The sequence below is a fragment of the Semicossyphus pulcher genome, unplaced genomic scaffold (assembly GCF_022749685.1).
Source record: "Semicossyphus pulcher isolate SPU_LCO1_2020_fin unplaced genomic scaffold, fSemPul1.0.p SCAF_15, whole genome shotgun sequence".
NCBI classification, from domain to species: Eukaryota; Metazoa; Chordata; class Actinopteri; order Labriformes; family Labridae; genus Semicossyphus; species Semicossyphus pulcher.
The window spans coordinates 3,338,229-3,360,769 of NW_027211659.1; the positions used below are offsets into that span (position 1 = coordinate 3,338,229).

Genomic DNA, 22,541 nt, shown 5'->3' on the forward strand with positions numbered 1-22,541 from the left:
TCGAATATTCTTTTTTAATTATAAAATGGACGGAACAGACACGAACAAACAAGAAAAAATAAATACACTACGAGCAAACATTTCTGGAACAAAGTACAAAATGTATAAAAATAATGCAACAGGATCTGAAAGGGATGCATTACACAAGTTTGGTATCTCACTGTTGATGGGTTTTCCAGAAGGTTCCCACGCTCACACATGGAAACATACCGTGCAGGCGAAAATATCAGGACAGTGATATGTTATTCATTGTTTTGGCTCGGTGCCCCAGCGCTGGATTCAAGGGCTTTAAGGGTGTGTGAGGGCGTGCACACGGGGTGAGCAGCAGAGAGCTTGTGCTCCTGGGAGGAGAAGTATGTAATAACTTCTACACACTTCATCGTATATGTACGGAGGCCCCAAGCGGACATGCATCCATACATTTAATTTACTCCGGTTGTTTTCTTGACTTATTTATCTCGTTATCTCAGGATAACAAAGCTGGTTTTCTCGTGATAACAGGGTTAATTTTCTGTCGACAAAACAGAACAGGCTGCTCACTGTGATGTTACAGACCGGGACACGCCATGCTGCCAGTCCACACTGATGAGGTAAGTTCTGGAGATACGAGTTATGATCATCTGACATGACACGGCTTTGCAGCGTTGTTATCTCGAGATGAAGAAGTCGAGATCTCGAGAAAACAACCGGAAATCACTGGAATAAAGAGTAAATAAAATGTATGGATGAATGTTCGCTTAGGGCTTCCGTAGATATGAATGTGAACGCCTTAAACTTAAAGGGCCAGTTCGTTGATTTTCAACCTCAGTCCTATCACACTGTTATGTGGAGCTAATGCCGTTATGGTAGGAAAAAAACACAATTTCACGTTTACTAAGTAAAACGCGTCATCTGGCGATCCACGGGTATATTCTCGTCGTATTTCGGATTCTGTTCCGCTCTGAGCCATCGCCTGCAGCAGAAACGGTAGTATTTCACTCCAGCGTCTCTCGCTGGGCCGTTCCTTTCAGAGGGAGGGGCGCAATGCATGCTGGGTGTTGTAGGAATGTAGAATGGGCGAAACCACGAGCTGTTTGTACAACTTTCTCCACAGCTATGGCGCCAATTACAAATATTATTGCTTCTACTGATTATAGAGAACACCAGCTTTGACTGACAGCAGCTTTTTCCAGGGGCGAGCTGCTCCTTTAAAGTTAAACCACAACACTGTGATGTTGTTGTGATGGTTTCATTTCAAATTCATTATCCTGGAGAAAGAGCCAAAACAAAACTGTTTGAACAGTTGCAGACTGCAAAGCGAACAGCTTTCTTTAGGTCTTTCTCACGGACATTTCCAGGTATTCCTCTGTTAAACAGAGATGTATAATTATTTACTGTTAAATAAGAAGCAGCCTGTCTGATTTTCCGGTGAAGATGTAAAGTAAAGATGACCAATGTGAGTTATTACTGTCTCCCTCCTACATTCAGAAGTGGAAAAACAGAGTCGCTGGACTCTCATCATACCCATGTAAAACAGTCTTTATCCTATATTGCCTAAGTTCTATGCTGAGGAGCTAAGTATGAAATATTGTAGTTTTATTATGAAGTTTCTTGCCTTTCAAAAGGTTTATAAAAGATCAAACTTTCAGTCATTGCACTGAAGGCAGAGGGGGGAAGAAGCTACTCCGGCAGCAGGTCGTCTCCCAGCTCTTCATCTGCAAAGTCGTCGTCCTCCACGCGCTTCTTAGCTCCCGTCTTTGGTCTCTCCACCTGAGGCCCGAGAGGGTCCACGTAAGAAGCATCTGCACACGAGGAGAACAAAGGTTTCACTTGTTATTAAATGTCCTGGGCTGAAAAAGAATTTCAGATGCTCTTACATATTTTCCAAAGTAGCAAACAAATGCATCGACTGTACATGCTGCTGAAGAGGATGCTGAAAGTATCATTGCACATTAAAGTGTCTGTAGATATATGATACTGATTGTTACATTAAACCTCAGGAACACAAAGGATTCAAAGAGCAACTGTTCAAAGAGGGACGAGAGAGACAAAAAGAAAGACAAAATCTTGTTTCCTCACCGATTTCTTTCGGGCTGCTGGCCTCGTAGGGCTCGTTGGAACCAGGAAGTGACCTCATCTTGGCGCTCAGTCGCTCGCCTTTGGTGCTGTTGCTGCTGTGGCCGCTGTCTGCAACAAAACACACACGCAGACACGAACACTAAAGAGTCAGTTGTTCTGACGTAGTGAAAATGTTCCCTTAAAGCCGTTTCATTCATGTTTTGCTTTAGTGGAGTGAGACTACTTTGACCTCATCAGGGTGTGTGTGTGTGTGTGTGTGTGTGTGTGTGTGTGTGCAGACTACATGTGTTTCAATTTATATGTGCGAGGCTTCTGCACATTTTGAATTCCAACATTCAGTTTTTTAAGACCTAATTACTTCTTACTTTAACATAACGTTCTCTAAAATCTAAGACTTCCTCCCCAAAATGAAATCACAACTCATCAAATAACACGACTTGCTTTACGTGTGCGTATTTCCAAAGTCTTCACATCCCTGTATTCAAACTTTCATGGACTCTTTTCTTTCTTTACTCTTTCAAACACAGCAGGACAAACTCAAAGCTGCGAGGAGGTCGGACTGAGAGGAACTCATATTTCTCACATCCTGAAGAGTCAACATGGAGGAGAAGTGAGATCTTCGTCTTACAGTGGCAGTGACTTCTTTCTATCACATGTACCAAAACATCACACTCACAGAAAAGACTCCTGGAATGACTCGCATAAATCACAGCATGTTTGTGGTGCGTCCTGTGCAGCTGTAGCTGGTCTTTGGCAATCGACACATAAATATGCTACAGGTGAGCCTCACACCATCCTATTCAAACGTCCGTTTTCCTCCTAAATGCAAACATGTGGATGGGTAGATTATTCTTACCTAATCATAATGACTATTTTCACAAACTAGCTGCCCTACTTTTGAAGTCGAAATGTCTTATGGGTACAAAAAGCTTCTCCCTGGAGCTTGCTTTAGCCGGCAGCTGCAAAAAGTGGCTGCAATGCAATCCTGCAAAGATGAGCTGTAGCAGGAAGATGAAAAGTGAGTCGGAGTCGAAGAGAGTCTGTTGTGTTGGACTACAGAAAGAGTTGCTATCTTAAGACGCCTAGCATAACAATATGAACCACGCAGGGGAAAAACCAAGTACTTCTTGTGGACGATCGGTACATTTGACCACAAGGATTAAGTTGCAGCCCGGAGAAGTTCCAAAACTTTTTGTTACTATTCGTCTTTAGGATCCTAAAATATGTAAAAAAAAATAGAGCCCAGGTTTTAAATTACTGGAACATTTCTTGAGGTGTGTATCTGAAGGAAGAGGTAACAAGATATCATGCATAAAACTGCAACAGTATCGCATCCTACTACAGAGCAATGTAGCAACCTGCCCGGGTACAAATCCTCTCAGACACTTAGCTGGTACATTTCACAAGGTGTAATGAATCTCTTGGAAAATATGTGTGTGTGTGTGTGTTCCAGGCTACGATGACAGGCTGACGGAGCAGTCTAGCGAGCTGAAGGACAGACATGATTACTGACAGCAGCGGCCCACATCTGGCTGCCAGGTAGCTTTGGAAACAGCAGAACGCAGAGAGCTGAAAAACAGGAAGGAGGCGGAGGCCCGATACTCTACCTCTCCTCCTAAACATCTCACTCGAGCCTGCACAGACCGAAACCTCTGCTGGAAAATTACTTTTTTCTCTTCTTGGACGGTCTCAGTGGCGTTTCTATTTTACAATACACAACTGGCGGACAGGGAAGAGAGGGATGAAACGTCAGGTTGGAAGCCAGACTGAAAACTAATCTTGTGTAACAGTTTCCACACTTAAAGTTGCTATGACAGGACTTTGCACGCCTCCACGGCACAAACTGACATAATATTTCTGCGAGGGTTCCATAGAGACGTTGATCAATATCCATGAGTCAACCTTCTGGCTTTTGTGACTCATTTTTCCTGATTAAACTTATTTGGAAAAACTCTTTAAAAGACTATTAGATTGTGAAAGCTTCAGCTATTTTATGGTATCAAATTTAACCCTGGCCTAAGTTTGATGTCTTTTTTATGTGAGAATAAAAACACATAAGTTAAGAGGTAGAAACCAGTTATAGTCTCAGCCTGGATGCAGACACACCCACGCTGAACTCACAGTGCTGAAAATGTGCAGACTCTGCAGGAAAGAGGGGAAACTCTCAGGTGCACTGGAGGTTTTCTCAAATATCTGCTCCTCCTCAGAGAGGAGAGCGCTCAATGCAAACACAGACCGACCGCAGTCCGACATCACGGCTGCCTGTGAGAATATTCCTGGAGCAGTTTCAGGTGTTTTGAACTAAAAAACTTGGGTGTTTACCTCACGGAAAACAGCTTGAACCGCTTAAAATCTGCTGATCTAATGTACACTGTCAACTTTATTTAGATGATGTAGGTGAGTAAAAAGGATTTGCCTTCGTCTTACCAAGTACAAATGCATATTTGCATTATAATACCAAGGTTAGGACAAAGCTGTGAAGCCACTGAAACTGTCTTTTTCCATTCCTTGATTTAAACACGACCTTGAAAGAAGGAATGAACGTGTTAACTTTTTCGAATGACAAATGGAAAATTTAAGGATTAAGAAAGGACGATGTAAAAGCCTCATACAACAAAATCATCAAAATATTTGGCATTTTTTCGGGGGCTGCACGGTGGTGCAGTGGTTAGCGCTGCCGCCTCACGACTAGAAGGTTTCGGTTCAAATCCAGGTTCAGATGTAGCGGGCCTTTCTGTGTGGAGTCTGCATGTTCTCCCTGTGCATGCGTGGGTTCCCTCCAGGTACTCCGGCTTCCTCCCACAGTCCAAAGACATGCTCGCTAGGTTTATTGGTGACACCAAATTGTGTGAATGTGAGCGTCAAAGGTTGTCTGTCTCTATGTGTCAGCCCTGTGATTGACAGGCGATCAGTCCAGGGTGTAACCCCGCCTCTCGCCCAATCAGCTGGGAGAGGCTCCAGCCCCACACGGCCCTGAACAGGATCTACATCTGACCATGAACCTTTGGATAACACTGTCACATAATTACAGGGATTATTAACGTGCACTCGCCCAGTAAAAAGAAATAAATAACCCTATGATACATGCAGAAGGCTCTTGGGAAGGATAATTAATGTCACAAGTTGTTAAAACTGATATGGGAATGTAAGATGTACTGTAGGTGTTACTGAAAGGACACAAAGAAGAGAACAAAAGATAAAGAAACTACTTGATCAACATCTTGTTTTCATCATGGACACAAGACGTGGGTGTGAAGAAGAAATAAGAAACTCTGCGTTGCAGAAATAAGAAAGTATTTAAAACAAAACAAGCAGTTTTTGTAGAGATTTAGAAGTAGAAGTACAATCCTTTAAACCTCCAGTTTTTAATATATTAATCTGGATTAAGGATTTTACGTACCTCGCCCCGAGTCCAACAGGGGACTGAGTTGTTTGGACTCAGATTGAGAAACTTCGCAGCAAAGAGGAAGCAGAGAGAGAGAGAGGATACAGAGGAAGCAGAGAAACAGCAGATAAAAGGAGATAAATATTACAGTTGGAGTGAAAGAGCTGCACACAGAGAGAAAGAAATCAGACAAGCAACTGATTTGTTTTTATCACCCTTACTCTCTCACCTGCTTTAACATCCATCTCTGACGTGCCGTGGGAAAATAAGAAAAGGGTTAAACCACTTCAATGTGTCAGAAGCAATATGTAAGGATTAAACATGTTGAAAAGCGTATTATAGATGCAGTTATAAAACAAAACGGAGCAGTTAAAGCGCACACGTTCGGGGGTTTCTGATCTCATTTATCAGGACACAGGAGACTAAGAGAGTCTTGGCAGGGTGGGGCGCGGCTGACATTAACAGGTGCTTGATATATGTATATTTAACTGCTCTACAGCGCAGACATTCAGCTGCACAACAGAGCGAAGCTGGGCCTCGTTACAGCTTTTGGCAACTCTCTGGTTCGTCTGGATTGAGTTTAAATTCTGCCCAGGAGCCAGCTTTCCAGAGTCGGAGCCAGTCTGGAGAATGTGTCTGTATTTGTTGTGGATCTGTAGTGAAGGAACGGTGGAAGTTTACCCTCTCATGTGTCTGCTGAGGCTTTAAGCTCTTTGTTTGTCTCATGTGAGGTTACACTTTAATTCCACACGAACCGTGTTTATCCAGGACAGGATGCAGGAATTAAGTCAACCCAGCAGGATCATTAACACGACCCAGAAAGGTGTTCGACCTGCTAGTGACCCATTTAGGATAAGAAGTTACAGCTACGCTAACAAATCCCACAACTTGTCCTGAATAAATAATCAGTATTGTAACAGGATATGAAGCCTAGTCTGGACTCTGTGTGGTGTGTGATTGTACCCATGATGCCGGCCTTCTTAGGGGAGGCGAGGACAGGTGTGGAGACGCCTGCTGCCCAGCAGCATGTGTGAACAACAGAAAGGAGACAGGAAGTGATGACATACAGCACATGATACAAAAAGGACCAAAAATGATTTTATTTTAAGCTTTATTAAAGCTCATTAAACCCCCGTCTTAAAATATATTACTCTACCCATAACGCTGATCTGATACCGACTTTGAGTTCTGTCACCAAAGCAATATTTCTCCTCAGTATCTTTTTGTTTTCCATTAAAACATGTTTGTAATTAATAGAAAAAGGCAGAAAATGCACAGATGTTTCCCACATGTTGTTTCTCCGAGGCCCTGATAGGAACGTAAATAAAAGGATTCATAGTCGCCCGTTTTCTTCGTCTTATCTTTATTGGCTTTTCTGCTGTATGACTTAAAGTTTTGCCAGGATGATCTTTAGCTATTTTTTATACCAGTGATATCGGGAAACCTTTAGGTCACCTGTAAGAAACTTTATTTCCTCATCTGTTTAAAGACAGTAGATTTATCAGGATCATTTTCTAAGCTGGCAGGAGATTTTTCTTTCCCATGAAAATTCAATCTGGGCACATGAGGCTGAAGTGCAACACTACCACATGTGTATGTGTAAGATTTAAATATACTTGATCATATGGAGGTATGTATGGAAGGACGTGTGATTATGTATAAGGATGTTTAGATATGTTGCTAAGGTATTGGATTTAGGTCAGGAGCACATAGTGAAGAACATGAATACGACAGAATGAACCCACTTCTATGTCAAATAAAAATGTTTTTGTTTGTTATAAGTTAACAAATTGAAAGTGTAAGTATTTATATATATATATATATATATATAGGTCTATATGTGTCTAAATTACTAGATCTACATGCATTATTAATAAAACTATTATTCTTTATTTTATTATAACACTTTAACTTTAACTAACACTCATCTTCTTTTTTCTCTTTGCTTTAACAGTTATTCTTTGTTGACCTACACTTGTATTGAGAATAACAACTTCGAGAGTATCCAGCTTCCGTATCGTGACGTATGTCAGAGTGAAACAGGACGTGCAGGCGGGACATATCATTAGAGGGATTTGATTTGATCGTTGAGAAGTGGGCGTAGACAGACGTTCTCCACAGCGCAGCAGCTAGCTAACTGACCGAGCGTTCTTGGTGCTCTGCGGCTAAATGTTGCAGATTGATTGGTTGAAATTGTTTGGTGCTAACTTACGTAAGCACGCGTGAAATTTAGTTTTACCGGAAGAAAAAATTATCGGATTTTGATATAAGAATACGAAGAAATGGATTTTCTGTATTTATTTTGGCCTATATTGTCAAATAGACGCACAATATTACCGGGGATGTGATCTAAAGGATTAAAATGACATTTTTCATTTCAGCTCGACTTTAAAAAAAAAAAAAAGCTAGGCTTTATCTTCCAGTTTCTTCCTGCAGCTGTTTTCAGAAGCTTAGATTAACCTTGCGAAACCTTTTTTTCTAATAATCTTAAGTCATAAACAGAGGAGAGAAAATGATTCTGATCAGAAGTAGAAAAATGGATCTCCAAACGTTCCTCTCACTGCCCTCTCGGGGTTTCTGTCAGAGAAATAGAACTCTGCTATAAAAACATTTGAAGGATTAGAGACCAGTTCTGGGAAAACTCTGACGTCTTGTTTTCAGTATTTGACAGTTTTCATAACGTTTGGGTTTTGACTTATTTAGAGCTGTATCAAAAATGAGTGTTGTGGTTTGAAGCGCGGCCCTTCCCAGGCTAAAAATACACAATGACTCATGTTTGTGTTTGGGACTCTGAGATTAACAAAATGACAAATATGTTTGGGGTTTCTGCACAACTTCAATCAAGTCTACACTTTTTTAAAGATGATTAATAGGAAGTGAAATATGAAGATCTGGTTTCTTAGATATCTGAGGTCTAATCCACCCAAATGTTGAGTTATGTGTACGTTGGATTTTCAGATCTTTCCTGACTCACCAGCACTCCCAGCGCTGCCTTCTCGCCGACCTCTGGCACTTCCCTCCCGACCCGACTTCACCCTCTGAGGGAGGAGAGAACGAAGGAAAGAATTCAGTCAGAAATGCAGAAAGAAAGGAAATTGACGAACAACAGAGCTGAGACTTTCGCGCTACATTATTTGCCTCTTTCTTTACCTGCCTCTCGCTCTGTCTCAGAAATTGAATCAGCTTAATTAGCATTGAAACAACTTTTGACGATGTTACCACCTCAGAAAAAGCTGCACAGACACATTTAAATACAAATTAAAGTAGAATATGGGATTCAAGTATGAATAAATGAGTATAAATGTGATGTTGACAAGTCTTACAGTTCTGGTTTGAGTGAAATAGAAACAATGCTGCAATTAGCATTGACAAAAAAGCCGTTTCCATAGTAAATTAACACATTTTAAGTAAGAATAACAACAGATACAACGGTGATTTAATCTTAATAATTTCTTATGACAATATTTCTCGCTCCGTGCAGGTTTATCAGGTTTATTTAGGATTAGTTTGTAGAGTTTGGGGATTTCTGACTCTGCCTGTCTCTGGATTGTTTCTTTGCTTCCAAAACGTCTCCGTGCTGATTTAAGAGCAGCTGCTTGTGATTTCACTAAGTCATCCACCTCATCTGTTCCCGGCTATGATAAATATCTCCAAAAGGCCGAAGCGCACGACTCTGAATCTCTCTCCCTCTTTAAAACCTGACTGACCCGACACCAAGGCCAGCGCTGACCTCCAAAGGTTAATGCATCCTTCAAGATAAGGATGCAATGAAACGACGCATAATTCTCGTGAGAATAACAAACAAGAAAACACATGTAACGTAATGTAACTGTGGGAGTAAGTTGTACAAAGCCTCGTACGGCTGAGGGAGCTGCAGATGAATCTCCTCAAACGATGTCATTTGAGTCATTGTTGAGAATGAACGTGTAACAGCTGGTTTTGATGCCTTTCTGGAGCTGCAGTGAAAACTGACCCAACTTTATGGCTGATTTCAATCAGCGCGTTCTCGAACAGGAAGAGACGACAGGACGGGACGCCGAGACGACGGTGAGGGACAGATGATTAATGAGGAGGTTTGTAACATATGATGGCAGAACGAGCGGGTTATTTGGGAGGCTGTTATTCAGATGTTTCACCTGATCTGAATGTTATGTAAGCGGTATTTCAGAATAGTTTCTTTCCCTAATTCCATGTTTGGTTATGAGCTCTCATTGCTGTGTTCTTTCTGCAGAGATTTACCAACATGTGGACTGTCAGTCAGACACTTTTGGCAGTGCTGTGGTGATGCAATCTGTGTCACGGCATTTCCCCTGGTTCACCCCATGAGTTAGTTAAAGTTAGTTATAGAGGTTCCTGCTAACTACCAGTCTCAGTTAAAATGATCTTATTCCCTGCAGATGTACAATCCATAGCTTTCCATGTGCCATATATTTCCAAGAAAGAGCTTTCAGACAACCACTAATGACAGGTGTTGAGGCTTTTATTAAGTGCCTACAAGGTGAATCACTAACAGGTGGTGAGGCACTGATATTTTAGGTAAGAATACAAAGAGCGAGAGAGAGACGTACCTGCTCTCTGATCTCCTTCATCTTCTCCACCTTCTTCAGCTTGGTGGCGTAGTCTTGGACTTCCTTCAGTCCCATGTCTGTGCACAGCCTCACCAAGAAACGCAGGCCTAACAGCAAACACACATTGAGTGTTTATTCTCTTTACGCTCTGGTCGGTAAATCATCTGCTGTTGGTCAAGACTTTAAAAAAAAGTGTAACAAACAGGATGAATTACATTCCACATTTTCTGGAAACTTGCGGTGAATGTCTTTGTATGTTTCCTGAGCTTTCTGGTAGTTTCCTGTGAAGCAATAAAGAAAAGATCCAAGTAAGTCAAAGGTTCTGAAACGGCATCAATCTTAATCAGATAAATGTTTAGTACTGCTGCTTGTAGGTAGTTAAATGATCATTATGATAGTTCTTTATTGTCCAATCAAGTGTGCAAGCTTTCATGACAGCAGCTCTGTTTGCAACATCACAAAGAAGATACAACAAACTCAGATACAGGCACAACGTAAGATTACAATCACAAAAGATGAATATTTGATCTGAGATCAAGTTCCATATTTAATCTTAATAATGACTGACGCTCCAGGAGTCTAATTTTACCCAATTGCAGAACCCTGTATCTCTGGTTTCTTGGTAACAATTTGTAATCACTGTACTGTTGATCAGACTTAATATGTTATTATAGAGTCGGGGTTTAAAGTCACCAAAGTTGTAAAGTTTGGGAATTATAATCTGGAGTGAATCCACATTTCTGTGATCTGGATTTCAGAACGTTAGAGGCAGAGCACGGGTGGTACAAGAACAGAATAATTCTCACCACTTCTCCTGTAGCAGCTCGCCACCATCAGCTGCCACTTCACCTGGGTCGGTCTGAGAAGCACAGCATTGAAAAATCCAGTCAGTATTAACACACAACGACTTTTAAAACATGTTTATTTACCTGCAAACTAAAGCAAATGACTTTAATGTCATAAAACACTTTAATAGAAGTGTTAATATTGACTAGGGATAGACCGATTATCGTCGATACTGTCTGCAGTCACTACTCTGTCTCCAGCATTGTCCCACCCACAGCACTGATTGGTTACACGCAGAGCCATGGCACGGGTAACAGCCAATCAGCAGTGAAAGCTGTGCATGCAGAGTGCTCACACACGGCGGAGAGGAGAAAAAGTTCATTTCTTTGCAAATTTTATTTAACTTTGTTTTATTTACTTTATAAAACTTCAGGAAGTTATTTATTTATTTATTTAAATTTTCAGTTAACTTTATAAGAGATGCTGCTGACCCTGGGAACTGTTTCATAAACATATGCTTAAGGGCATTTAAACAAAGTTAAGTGTTGGAGTTTGTATTATTCAAAATTTTGACTCCAATATTTTCACTTTTACTGTAAATGAATATTGGCTCCAAATATCGGTTATCGGTCTCCTTGACTACTAATAATCGGTATCGGTATCGGCCCCGAAAGAAACATATCGGTCTATCTCTAATATTGACATTTCTTACTAAATTTATAAAAAAGTATTTTATGTGTATAAATGGAGCGACGCCTGCGAGCTACTTCAGGCAGGCAGTTCGAGCTGCACTGATTCACACTTGTTATGCGTCATTCTCCACAATCGCCTGACAAACACTTCCTCCCAATTTGGCATCTATTCAAGCTGCAAGATTTCCAGCCTCTCCCTCTGCTCTGGTCATCGCTATCGCTGCCCTGCACCAGTACTGCGCTCATACTTCCAGCCCCACCACCACCCCAGCATCCACCTGCAGGCTCCGGCTGGGGTTTAAGAGATCATCTCATCGCTCCTCAAATCTCTGCTTGCAAATAATTCTGCAAGGAGTGATGAGTTCGGAGCAGAGGTGCCAAACACAAGCTGCTGCTTCAGTAAACATTTCAATCAATACAAACGCGAGTTTTCTGACTGAAATGGCTCAAAACAACATCCATGCTCCCTTCCAAACACCTTCCTAAGCATGTTACCCACTGTATCAGCTTTTACAGATCCATGCAGCGTGTGAAGTTAGGCTCAGATCTGGAGTTGAGTTAACAATTAAGCGAAAACGAAAGGTAAAAAAGAAAACATTCTGAATTCAGCTGGAAGGGAAACAAAATCAAATCATCTGTCCTTTCTCTTCAAACTACTTCCAGATGAGAGCGAGCTCCGTGATGAAAGAAGGCCGAGACGAGAATCAAAACAAGATGAAATAAGAGACAAATCACATAATCATGTCAGAAAAGTGCAGAAGAAGAAGTGTAGACATCATTTCACAGATATTTCTCAGAGTGATACAACAGCTCTTGGGACCCGACTCCACCAAAAAATAATGCTCATTTTCTGGCATCGTTAGGTTTGATACGAGCTGCCAGTTGAATTTTACCCACATTTATCTGCTTCTCACTCGTCAGGCTTTTGTCCTCTAAAGTATTGTGAGTACTTACTGTATGAGTGTGGCTCGTTCAAAGTACTGAATGGCCTTTTCACAGAACTGCGTCTCGATGAAGTACGCTCCGAGCCACTCGATCACGTCGATGTTGGAGGGGAAGTACCTGAAGGACTGGATGGAAACAAAACCCAACATCATCAGATCACTGACAGGTAATCAGCACTAAAATGCTGAATAAATCAACTTAAAAAGAAAAACGTTTCACGTTTCTTCCCGTACCTCGTAGTAGTACTGGAACGCCTGGGATTTGTCCCCCTCGCTGTCGTGCAGCTCTCCCAGTTTGGCCAGAGCATGGGGGTCTGTTGGAGTTACACTGATGAGCTGCATCAACCAATCAATCGCCTGCTGGGGATCTTCAAGGAGCTCATAGCTGGAGCCAGTGAGTCAAGTACCAACAGGTGCTCACATGAGAGCAGAGATGGTGTGAGTCCCTTAAAGGGGGGGTATTGTGCTAATCATATTTCACTCTGTGATACCCGTGGAGTAGCTTAGCATAATTTACACTCACACTGGTGCTCTGTGCAGGCCCTCTTACAGCCTCTGCCTGAAACGACTCAGTCAGCTCTGTCTCTTTAAGAAACCCTGCTTTCTTCTGATTGGCCAGCTCTCTGACGCCTGCTGAGGCTGAATTGGTGACGTCACAAAGTGCAGAGTGTAGAAAAAACTGTGTGAAACCTGGCGTTCACAGCAGCCTGCAGTCTGAGCGGAGAAGCCTGAGGATTACTCCAACATACTTTTACCTGGAGACCTGAAACTTCACCTACGTTTAGTCTGGACTCCTGTGACATGTTTACACCTGACCTTAACGTCAGTCTTCAGCGGTTCGATTACAGCTAGAAAGCTTCTTTCCTGCTCTTTATGCAAATAGACACGTTCAGCATTTTCATTTGCAAAGCCAGAATGTTTTTTAATTCAAAGTTCAAATGGAAATCAGGAAGAGTTTTGAGTCATCCATGAGCATTATGTGGCTTATTCGTGTAATTTCCGACTCTTATATAAAGCAGTTGGCGTGTGGATGAGTCTGTACTTTGCAGATCTCAGTGCATCCTCAAAGCATCCTGTCTGTTTTCTTTGTCTTTATCTACTCTCTCTCTCTTTCTTCCTCTCACTCTATCCCACGTCCTCCCATCTGGTCACCAATGAGTCTCACTCTGCTTGAGGTTTCTGCCTGTTAAAAGAAGTTTTTCTTGCTTGTGGTGGATTAATCAAGGGACTCTAAGTAAAAAGTGTCCTGAAATACATTTTTTTTATGATTCAGCGCAATATAATAACAATTGTTTGATTGATTGATCCTGGGTGCATTCCTTCCTGTACTCAGAGCTGCCCCCTTTTGAATGGATGCATGTTAATTCCAGGTGTAAACAGGGCCACAGACAAACATATATAACAAGTCACACTTCCTATCAGTAGGATACAGGTTGGCCAGCTGGTACATCACCTGGGCACTGTTCCTCAGAATGGAATGAAGCTTCAGGAAGCACTCAAGAGCCTCCTCCGGACGGTTCAGCCTCTTATAGGTCAGACCTGGTACAAAGAGACCTTCAGTCGGAGGAACCTAAATATATGCTTCATTGGATTATTCATACATTTTCCCAGCTCACCCAGGTTGTAGAGCGCCTCGGTGCAGGAAGAATCATTCCTCAGTGCCTCTTTGTAAAACTCTGCAGCCTTCTCGTAGTCCTGCTTGACGAACACCGTGTTGCCTTTGTTGATTAGTGCTGCGGGGTTGTAGCGATCGGCGTTCATGGCGAGGTCGGCATATCGGTCAGCCTGGTCAAAGTCCTTCTCCTGCGTAGGTGTAACACCAGTAGTTAACTAGAGGTCCTTGAGCACCTGAATTAAGAACTAAATAAGGAGATCTTACCAGGAAGTAGAGGAACGAGAGGTTGGTGGCTGCAGCACTCTTCACTCTGCTGTCTTTCTTCTCAAACGTCTTCAGTGTTTCCACAGCCTGATATCAATCATACAAAGTTGTCAAGGTAAAATGTAATGGAGGTGCAAGTGATTCATCCCAGTATGTAACACACCTACAAGCATAAAAAAAGAAGAGTTCTATAAATCTTGCCCCTACAGAAACCTTCAAATTAAATCTGAACATTAGAATTTAAAGAATGTAAAAATAAAGATGTAATCGTCTTTATTTTGTTTATACACAGTAATGAGTGTTTTCTTTTTTCCTCAGACACAATATTAACTGTTTTAAATGAAACATGTAGTTCCTTCTAATGCCAATGTAAGCATGTAACATACTGGGGAGATTTTCCAACAGTCTTTCTGAGTTTAAGTTAGCTTTTTGACAAACACCCAGCTAGACTACAGTTACACCACCACCACGAACGTCTGGAGAGAGTTTAAAAAGCACCAAAACCATGCATCAGATTTATGTGAAGCTCCAAAGTGTTCAATATTAAATAAATAAATATATAATCATGAAACAAAACAAACATTTCTGTAATACTTATTTTTACGTCATAATTTCCTTTTTAAAAGTTTGCTTTCATTTTATTTCAGCATTTTCACCGACAAACATGTATAACATACTAATTTTAGGTCAAGATTTTGTCTGTCGTTTTCAGATTGGCAAGTTTGTGAAGTCACAAACCTAAGGAGCCAATCCTGTTAATGGACGGGGTGACGTTATGCATATCATTATGTGTAACCTATGGCAACCACTTTGGCGCTGCTTGAGCCAGCTGTAACCGTCATCATCATCATCATCAAACTCACTACTGATTACTAACGATAACTTTACTACTGCTAATTACTACATTTCAAGCTAGCTAAGTTTAAACAAGTTGCCACTAAACGATGGCAGAGACGGGTTTTGTTTTTGCAAAGGAGGGGGCGGTTGGAAATGTGCATAGTGGGCGGGGCCTGAACTTTTAATGAGGGAGAAGGAGGAGATGCCTTGGGAGGATAATTAAACGTATTTTGCAGGAAAAAAACATATCAGACACAATTTATTATTTCAAGCAGAGCTTTTTACATGTCTTAAAACATGACTGGAGCTGCTCTTTAAGCTAACAAGCTCAACAACTGCTTCAGGAATTGGCCAGAAACAGAAAAAGTCAAAGTAATGTTGTTTCAATTATCTCGCTGCTGCTGTTAAAAAAAATCACAGTACAGAGACTTTTTAAACTACTTTGCAAAATGTAGGTTTATGTTTTAAACAATACATTAACATTATTTTTTATTTCATAATATATTTTTACTCCTCTAAGTATTGAACACTTTGGAGTTCCATATGCATAAAGCCTGTCAGTGAAAGAAAGTTCTTCAGCTGTATATAATTGGAACAACTTTGTAACCACTAAAATCTATGAATGTGTTAATGTTGTGTTAATGCTGCCACAGAGCAGCTCCTCCGGCCAACCTGCCGTTCCCTGAGAACTCAGTGGTATATTGTTAAAGAGGAAAACATCGTTATAATTTCCTTCCTGACTGGTCTGTGGGTTTTAAACCAATGACTGCTTCTCAAACTTGTCTTGGCAGTGCTGTTATTTGGAAAAGGCATGCTTAGGTGGTAACATGCCATGGAAAAATAAATGAATACATCATGAATGTGACATGAAAACAGAGGGCACACATACCTCAACCTTAGGCATGCAGATGGGAAGGAAACAAGACAAAAAGCAAGAGAGAATGGAGCGCGATGAGAAGGGGGGAATGTAAATCTGATGCAGCACACAGCCTCAGCAGGAAAAGACCGACATACACAAACAACACGGTCAAAAAACTGTGTGGAAACATGTCAAATAAAGGTGGAAAAAATGTTCATAAAAAAATTTAAAAAACAGTTGACAAACATTAAGTTTAAAAGGGAAATACCACTCACTGTATCTATTTTAAAGTGTAACAGCTACACAGACACATACAGTGTTTTTGAGCTTACACCAAATCTTTCAGTTTCTATAGTCAGTCTCTGATGTGGAATTAATATATGTAACATGCAACGTACTATAAAGTGGCAAAAAGCCTATAAAATTAAACCTATTACATGTTGGTAAATATTAGCATGATCTGAGTAGGGATGAGTAACTTTACTATAAACAGTCACTTCAGCAAGTTAACAACAATTGTTTACATGTCCTATTAACAGTGGGGTGCAACTTTTGCAGTTGCTGCTACTATGGCAACGTCCAAGGAATAAATGCGTGAGCCTAAGCTGAGTGGTATTGCCCTTTATTCTGCTGGGACAAACAGTCACCTGGTTGAAGTCCTTCTGTCTCAGGTAGGTGATGGCTTTGTTTATCTCCAGGTCGTTGGCGAGCTCGACATACTGAGAGCTCTTCACCATATCCACACACCTAAAAAACAACAATATATAGTAATTATAATAGTAATTTGATGTTCACTGCAAATGAAAATATTTGTTATATATAAATTTGATTAGTAAGGTTCATGAGAGCTGCTGTCTAACAAACGGAGAGACATAAAAGATCACTAATCCCCTAAATGTATAGATTTAGAAATGACAGGGGAATTTAGATTGTGAATATAATTGAAATAATAGTTTTAAACTTGGCAAAGAAAAACAAAAGAAATATTAAAAAATACCAACTATAACTTATTATCTAGAGAGAATTGGTAGGTGTGATAAGAAGGACAAATTTAAAGTCGATAAGTAAACTTGCATAAATGTAGAACACTTGAGATATCAAAGTAAATCCCGTTTGTTTAGATTTTCAGACCCAAAGAGCTGGCGCTGGAGTCCACCTGTATTTTGGACGCCCTCTTGTGTTAACAAGGCATAAAAATCACAGCAGTTACAAACCAGTCAAATCCAGTCGCAAAAGAAGTCTCAATGGCCGGAGCGATGAGCTTGGCTGCAGTCATGATGAACTTCTCAGCAAGAACTTTTCTGTGTACAGCGTGAAAGGAGAGAACAGGGCAGGAACTCAGGGAAATGATAGTAAAAACATTGGATGCCTTGCTTTTGAATAACTGTGTGGTGATGTCTAAGAGGTCTGGCTTGCAAGGAAAAGAAAGTGATCATGTTTTGTTGAAGACAAGTGTGTGATTGTGTTGTGTTTCTTACAGATCTCTCTCCATCTGGTGCAGTTTGTCGTTCTTTATAGCCTCTGTGACCATATTTGAGTTGGTGTCATCCTGAAAGAGATGTGAGAACAAAGTTTACATTAAGACGTTAAAGGAAACACTTTGTTGTACGTATTGTGTGATCTGTACATGTTCGGTTGTAACATACAAAAAAGAGGATAGGAGTTGAATTTGGTTATTCTTGGTCAATGTCTGTCAGAGGACAAGCAGATCTTTTTCTGCCATGTAGCCATGTTGTGAGTTTATGTGTCATGTTTTAACAATTCAGCTGCTCGTCTGCTTAATATTGTCTTGTATTTATTGTTGCTTATATGTCTGACTCTTTTATATGTTGTGTGTTTTATTTGTTGTTTTAATGGTCAACTATACATCAGGCCGAGGGACAGCAGTTGAAAATGTGCCTTTTGACTAACACTGGCTCATTTACAGTGATGTTGATTGATGTGCATTGTCCCTGAAAATAAATAAATAAATAAATAAATAAAAGTTAGAGGCTCTTCTGGACAATGTAATTAATCTACTGAAGAAATTATGAGACATGCCATCCCCAAGAATTGTTCCGCAATGGATCTTGAGTATATTAAATTAAAACCGAGAGAGAGGAAACTATTAAAAGTGAAGATTGCGGAGACAGAAAAAGCTGCATGTACAAAGGATCTTCATGGAGCGGCAACCCACAGAGAAAGACATCACAGTACAACAGTGCAGGACAGAAACACAGAAGTTATGATAGGCAAAGAATAGATTGATATTCACACATTTAAAAGTCACACACAGAAAAGACAGGTAACCAGTTTACTAAATGCTAAACATTAGATGTGTTTGTAGTAATTAAACATGTATTACTGTAACCCACAGTAGCTGGGATGTACTTGTCTTCGTCATCGATGCCCAGAGGAACGGAGATGAGCTTCTGGAAAGCCTTCTTCATCCTCTCCCGATCACCGATGGCGTAGTAGCACAGGATCAGGTTGAAGCCCGTCTTGATGTTCGGGCTCTCGGTCATGATGTGCTCGAAGGATGTTATGGCGTCCGAGTATTGACCCATGCGGACAAAGACAACGCCGATGTTCTGCATGATCTTGATCCTCATTTCTTTGTGGGCGTTGGAGATCTGATCCAGAGCCATCCGGTAGAACTTGATGGCTTTGGGGAAGTTCTTCTGTTTGACGTAGATGTTGGCCATGTTGACTTTCAGTCGGCCTGGAGGAGCAGCACAGAGGGAAAACTGATATGAACAAATAATATGAATAAAATCATCTAGCAAGAACATACACATGCCTGCAAAACGGGTGGATTCACAAGGGCAGATATAGTTCAAACACATCCATAGCGAGGGTAATGAGTTTTCTGCTCACCTGCATTATTGAACATCTTGTTCTTCACAATCACCTGGTAGCTGTTCAGGGCCTCTGGGTACATTTCATTGTTTGCATACTGGTTTGCAAGGTTGAGCAGAACCTGGTAATGATGGAAAACATTACTTTTTTTTTTAAATAAATAACAAAAACAGGCAAGGAAGCTCACAGCTAGTGTATTTTGTCGTTTACGAGTGGTGAAGTGGTGAAGTCAACTTCCTCCAGAACCAAACATGTGTCCTGCTGGCTGAGCATCAATCAGGCTCAATACTTCTCTTACTGTGTCTCCCTCTAACATGAAAATAACTTAAATCAATCAACAGGAATCCCCACTGTCCTCTAGCCTTTTTCAGTAAAAAAAACAAACATATACCTGCATGATATCAGCACAGCTAACAGGCAATTACAAGAAGAATGTGTCCCAACGTAAAAAACATGTCATAGTCATGCACTTTGTATTGCTTAGTGCGTTTGGGTTCTGGATATTTTTTAGCAATAGCATTAGCAAAAGCTATTTCGCATCAAAGCCAAAAAAATGGAAATTAGATGGCACTACAGTGAGTAGAGCAGAAAACATCTGGGCAGTGGCTTTACAAATAAGTAAGAAAGAAGATCACCTCACTTCACCGACAAATTATAAATAAATTCCAGGTTAAAAGAATGTTTGTTCAAAAGACGGCACTTTATATGGCATGTCATTTTAAAGTGTAGAAATGTTCAATAATTTCACTCACACACACGAGAACATCACTGATAGACGGCAGCCAACTTACAGAATAAGTGAGGTCTAAATTGATGTGGTCCGCATTTCCCGACTGTTCCCTCTGCCTCACCAGCGCTCTCTCCTTCCTCCCCGCCTCTTTGGCTTTTTCAAGAGCCTGTAGAAACACACATAATGCACACACACACACACACACACATGCACGATCATTAGGTAGGGTGAAATGCCCATGCAGAAAGACACAAACCAACACGCATAGGTAAGAATTCAACAAAAGCACAGGCCAGTTAAAATTTGTCCTTAACTAATTAATGTTCACCTGCAAAAACAGACAAACCACTACACTACTAAAATGCACTACATAGTCAGAGAAATGTGATGGGCCTATAGACTATAGAGCTGACACAATGAAACATTAATCACTGTTTACTGCCTTAGAAGGAGGCCCTACTCTTTAAATCGAAAGAGTCATCATTATTAAACAGTATGTTAAAGAATGACAGAGTCTGACCAGTTGTAACGCTCCAATGCTCTGTGCCATGCAGCTCTCCTCTATCAGGTCATTCACTTTCTTCTCCAGGATCTTAATCTTCTCCTCAGGCCTGCAGGACCACAGACACAGCAATACAATGTGTGATAATGTTGCCTGAAAGCGAAGGCTTCTCTCCTCCTGCTTCAGAAAACATGGCTGTTTGAACACTAAGTTGACTAAACATTAGAAGAGTGGCAAACGCTGTCATTACCTCTCTGATTGAAATTCAAAGAGGGGACAATTTAAAATATGTCTCTTGTGTTATATACTATTAAGATGAAAATTGCTTTGTTAGATCCTTATTTTAATAGATGTGATAAAGCAGCAATAAAACATTTGTATAGATTTTTTCCTTACACTTTGCTAAAGGTAAAAACTCATCTTGGACGATGCAGGGATCATTTTAAAAAGAAATACTGAAACATACGAGTTGGTTTAAATAGTGACAACTCACGTGTCCTCATTCTTTGCTTCGAGTGGAGGAGCAGGGCCTTTAGACTGGCCCAGAGGGTCAAAGGTCGAGCCTGAAAATACAGGTCATACTATTAATTATTAGTGCAACACTATATGGTTTACATAATTAAAATCTGTCCATCTAGAGTCTTGTGTAAATAAAAAAACAATTATTCCTTTGGTTTCTGACAATTAGAGCTAATCAAAAAGATAAATGCGACTCATGCTCCCTGCTGCTGTGTCATGCTGACACCGACTCTCTATAACTGGGGCCAAAAAATAACTTTCAGAGTGCACACACTGTAAAAAGAGCAACAACAGAATCACAAGCTGAACCCAAATCCCATTATATCTGTTTGTGACTCCCTGAAACTCACCACGGATCAAGGAGGAGGTGTAACCTGCTGCTCTGACAGCAGTCATTGGTCGGGCTGCTCCATCCTGACACATTGAACAACGCAAAAGACACAACATTATACATAGTGATAGTTTTCCTCTATGCTTTTTAAATATAAAACGTATATTTTATAAGTTATATCTTATCTTAATAACACTTCTAATGGTTGAATAAAATTACTACTAATTAAATATAGAGTTTTTGTGATTTTGTTCTGTCAACTCAAACAGAACTATAAATGCTCATACGGAAGGTCAATCCTGCTCACCTGCACAGCTCCAGTCATAGGTCTGCCCATTGAAGAGGCCAAAGGGATCCGAGACTTCATGAAACAATAAGAATGAGACAGGTGAGAAAAAATTAGCCATGTTTACCTGTCAATATAATAAATTATAAAAAAATATATGATAAAAATATTATCATGAATAAAATGTATATTGTTTTCATCAGAGTGTAATGTGCTGATTAAATACATTTTTTTTAAAGGAAAGCAGTGTGCAAGTAGGACTGTCATTTTTTGCTAAATTACTTGAACTGCAAGTGTAGTAAGTTTTCATATCATGTGTTATACAATTATTTCATTTAATTGTACTTACTCCAATTGAAGAACCTAAGGTCCGAGTTCCAATGGCAGTGCCAGGAAATTTGGCGGTCATCTGGATTAATAAAGACATGACGTTTAGATTTTATAGAATTAAAAAAAATAGTACATTTAAGATTTATGTTATTCTTCCAATAACAAATACTACTACTGTCTGTGCTCACCGGAGGTCTTCTTCCATGACTTGTCCTCACAGCTTGCTGGAAGTCCACATCATTCTCCAACTCCTTAAAAGTGATCAATAATTAGTCTTTCTTCTCTGCAAAACAATTGTACAAAACTAGAGAAAGCGTTGTACCGACACTAGCAAATTAACTATTACAAATAACTTGTGAAGTCCTTCTACATCCCTCAACCTGCAATCGCGTGCAGCTTACATTGTATTAGTATTACCTGTGCTTTACATCGGAACGTAAACGTTTTGGAGCTAGCTGCCAATCTCAGAGTTAGCTTATAACGTTTTAGCATAGTGGATAACTCACCTCGGAGTCAAATGTTGGATTATAGTCGTTGTAACCCGAATATAGATCATCCTCCTCCATAGCCAGGTGCACATTTTCCATTTCTTGTTCTCCGGTGAGGTGGCGTAAAGAAATACTCTTAAGTGTGGAGAAAAAGACTGTTAAAGTATATACGGGTTAACAGTAAAGATAGTTTGTTGTCGTTCCAAAATTAAATCCCACAATTCAATGCGTCGTGGGTGGGACAGTTTGGAGTACAACTCTCTGATTGGTCACTCACAGGTCAATCATTGATTAGCATTAACGTAATTGGTCGGAGTTGATTCCATCCGTTGCTAGGATACATGTGGAAGCTACCCGCTCGATCCTTTTCGTTATCAGCGCAGCTTAGTTTGTATTACGTGTTGAACAATGTAGATTTAACTTTATAAGCAGTTGCGGCTAATCAACGGCAAATGTGTGTTTATTTGCTTTGTTTCAGTCGGGAAAATTAATGTATTGCGTTCTCTGAT

General features: G+C 40.4%; 1 protein-coding gene across 5 annotated transcripts; it reads right to left on the reverse strand.

Moving 5' to 3' along the window:
• Positions 1-33: 33 nt before the first annotated feature.
• ift88 (intraflagellar transport 88 homolog) lies at positions 34-22,177 on the reverse strand. 5 transcript variants are annotated; one of them, XM_069662863.1, is made up of 25 exons: positions 22,051-22,177; positions 21,733-21,795; positions 21,564-21,623; positions 21,236-21,289; positions 20,948-21,011; positions 20,572-20,641; positions 20,097-20,187; positions 19,638-19,742; positions 18,865-18,967; positions 18,555-18,709; positions 18,363-18,458; positions 17,487-17,557; positions 17,223-17,309; positions 16,656-16,755; positions 14,313-14,399; positions 14,050-14,236; positions 13,864-13,972; positions 12,668-12,818; positions 12,444-12,559; positions 10,818-10,870; positions 10,227-10,292; positions 10,012-10,118; positions 8,418-8,481; positions 2,059-2,166; positions 34-1,781 (listed from the first exon to the last, which is right to left on the reverse strand). In XM_069662863.1, exons 1-25 carry the CDS (start codon positions 22,129-22,131, stop codon positions 1,660-1,662), a joined length of 2,370 nt encoding a protein of 789 aa, XP_069518964.1. In that variant the 5' UTR covers positions 22,132-22,177; the 3' UTR covers positions 34-1,659. The 5 variants fall into 5 exon arrangements, with proteins under 5 accessions (XP_069518964.1, XP_069518967.1, XP_069518968.1 ...); XM_069662866.1 differs by lacking the exon at positions 2,059-2,166; XM_069662867.1 differs by having other exon boundaries at positions 18,363-18,709.
• Positions 22,178-22,541: the final 364 nt, after the last annotated feature.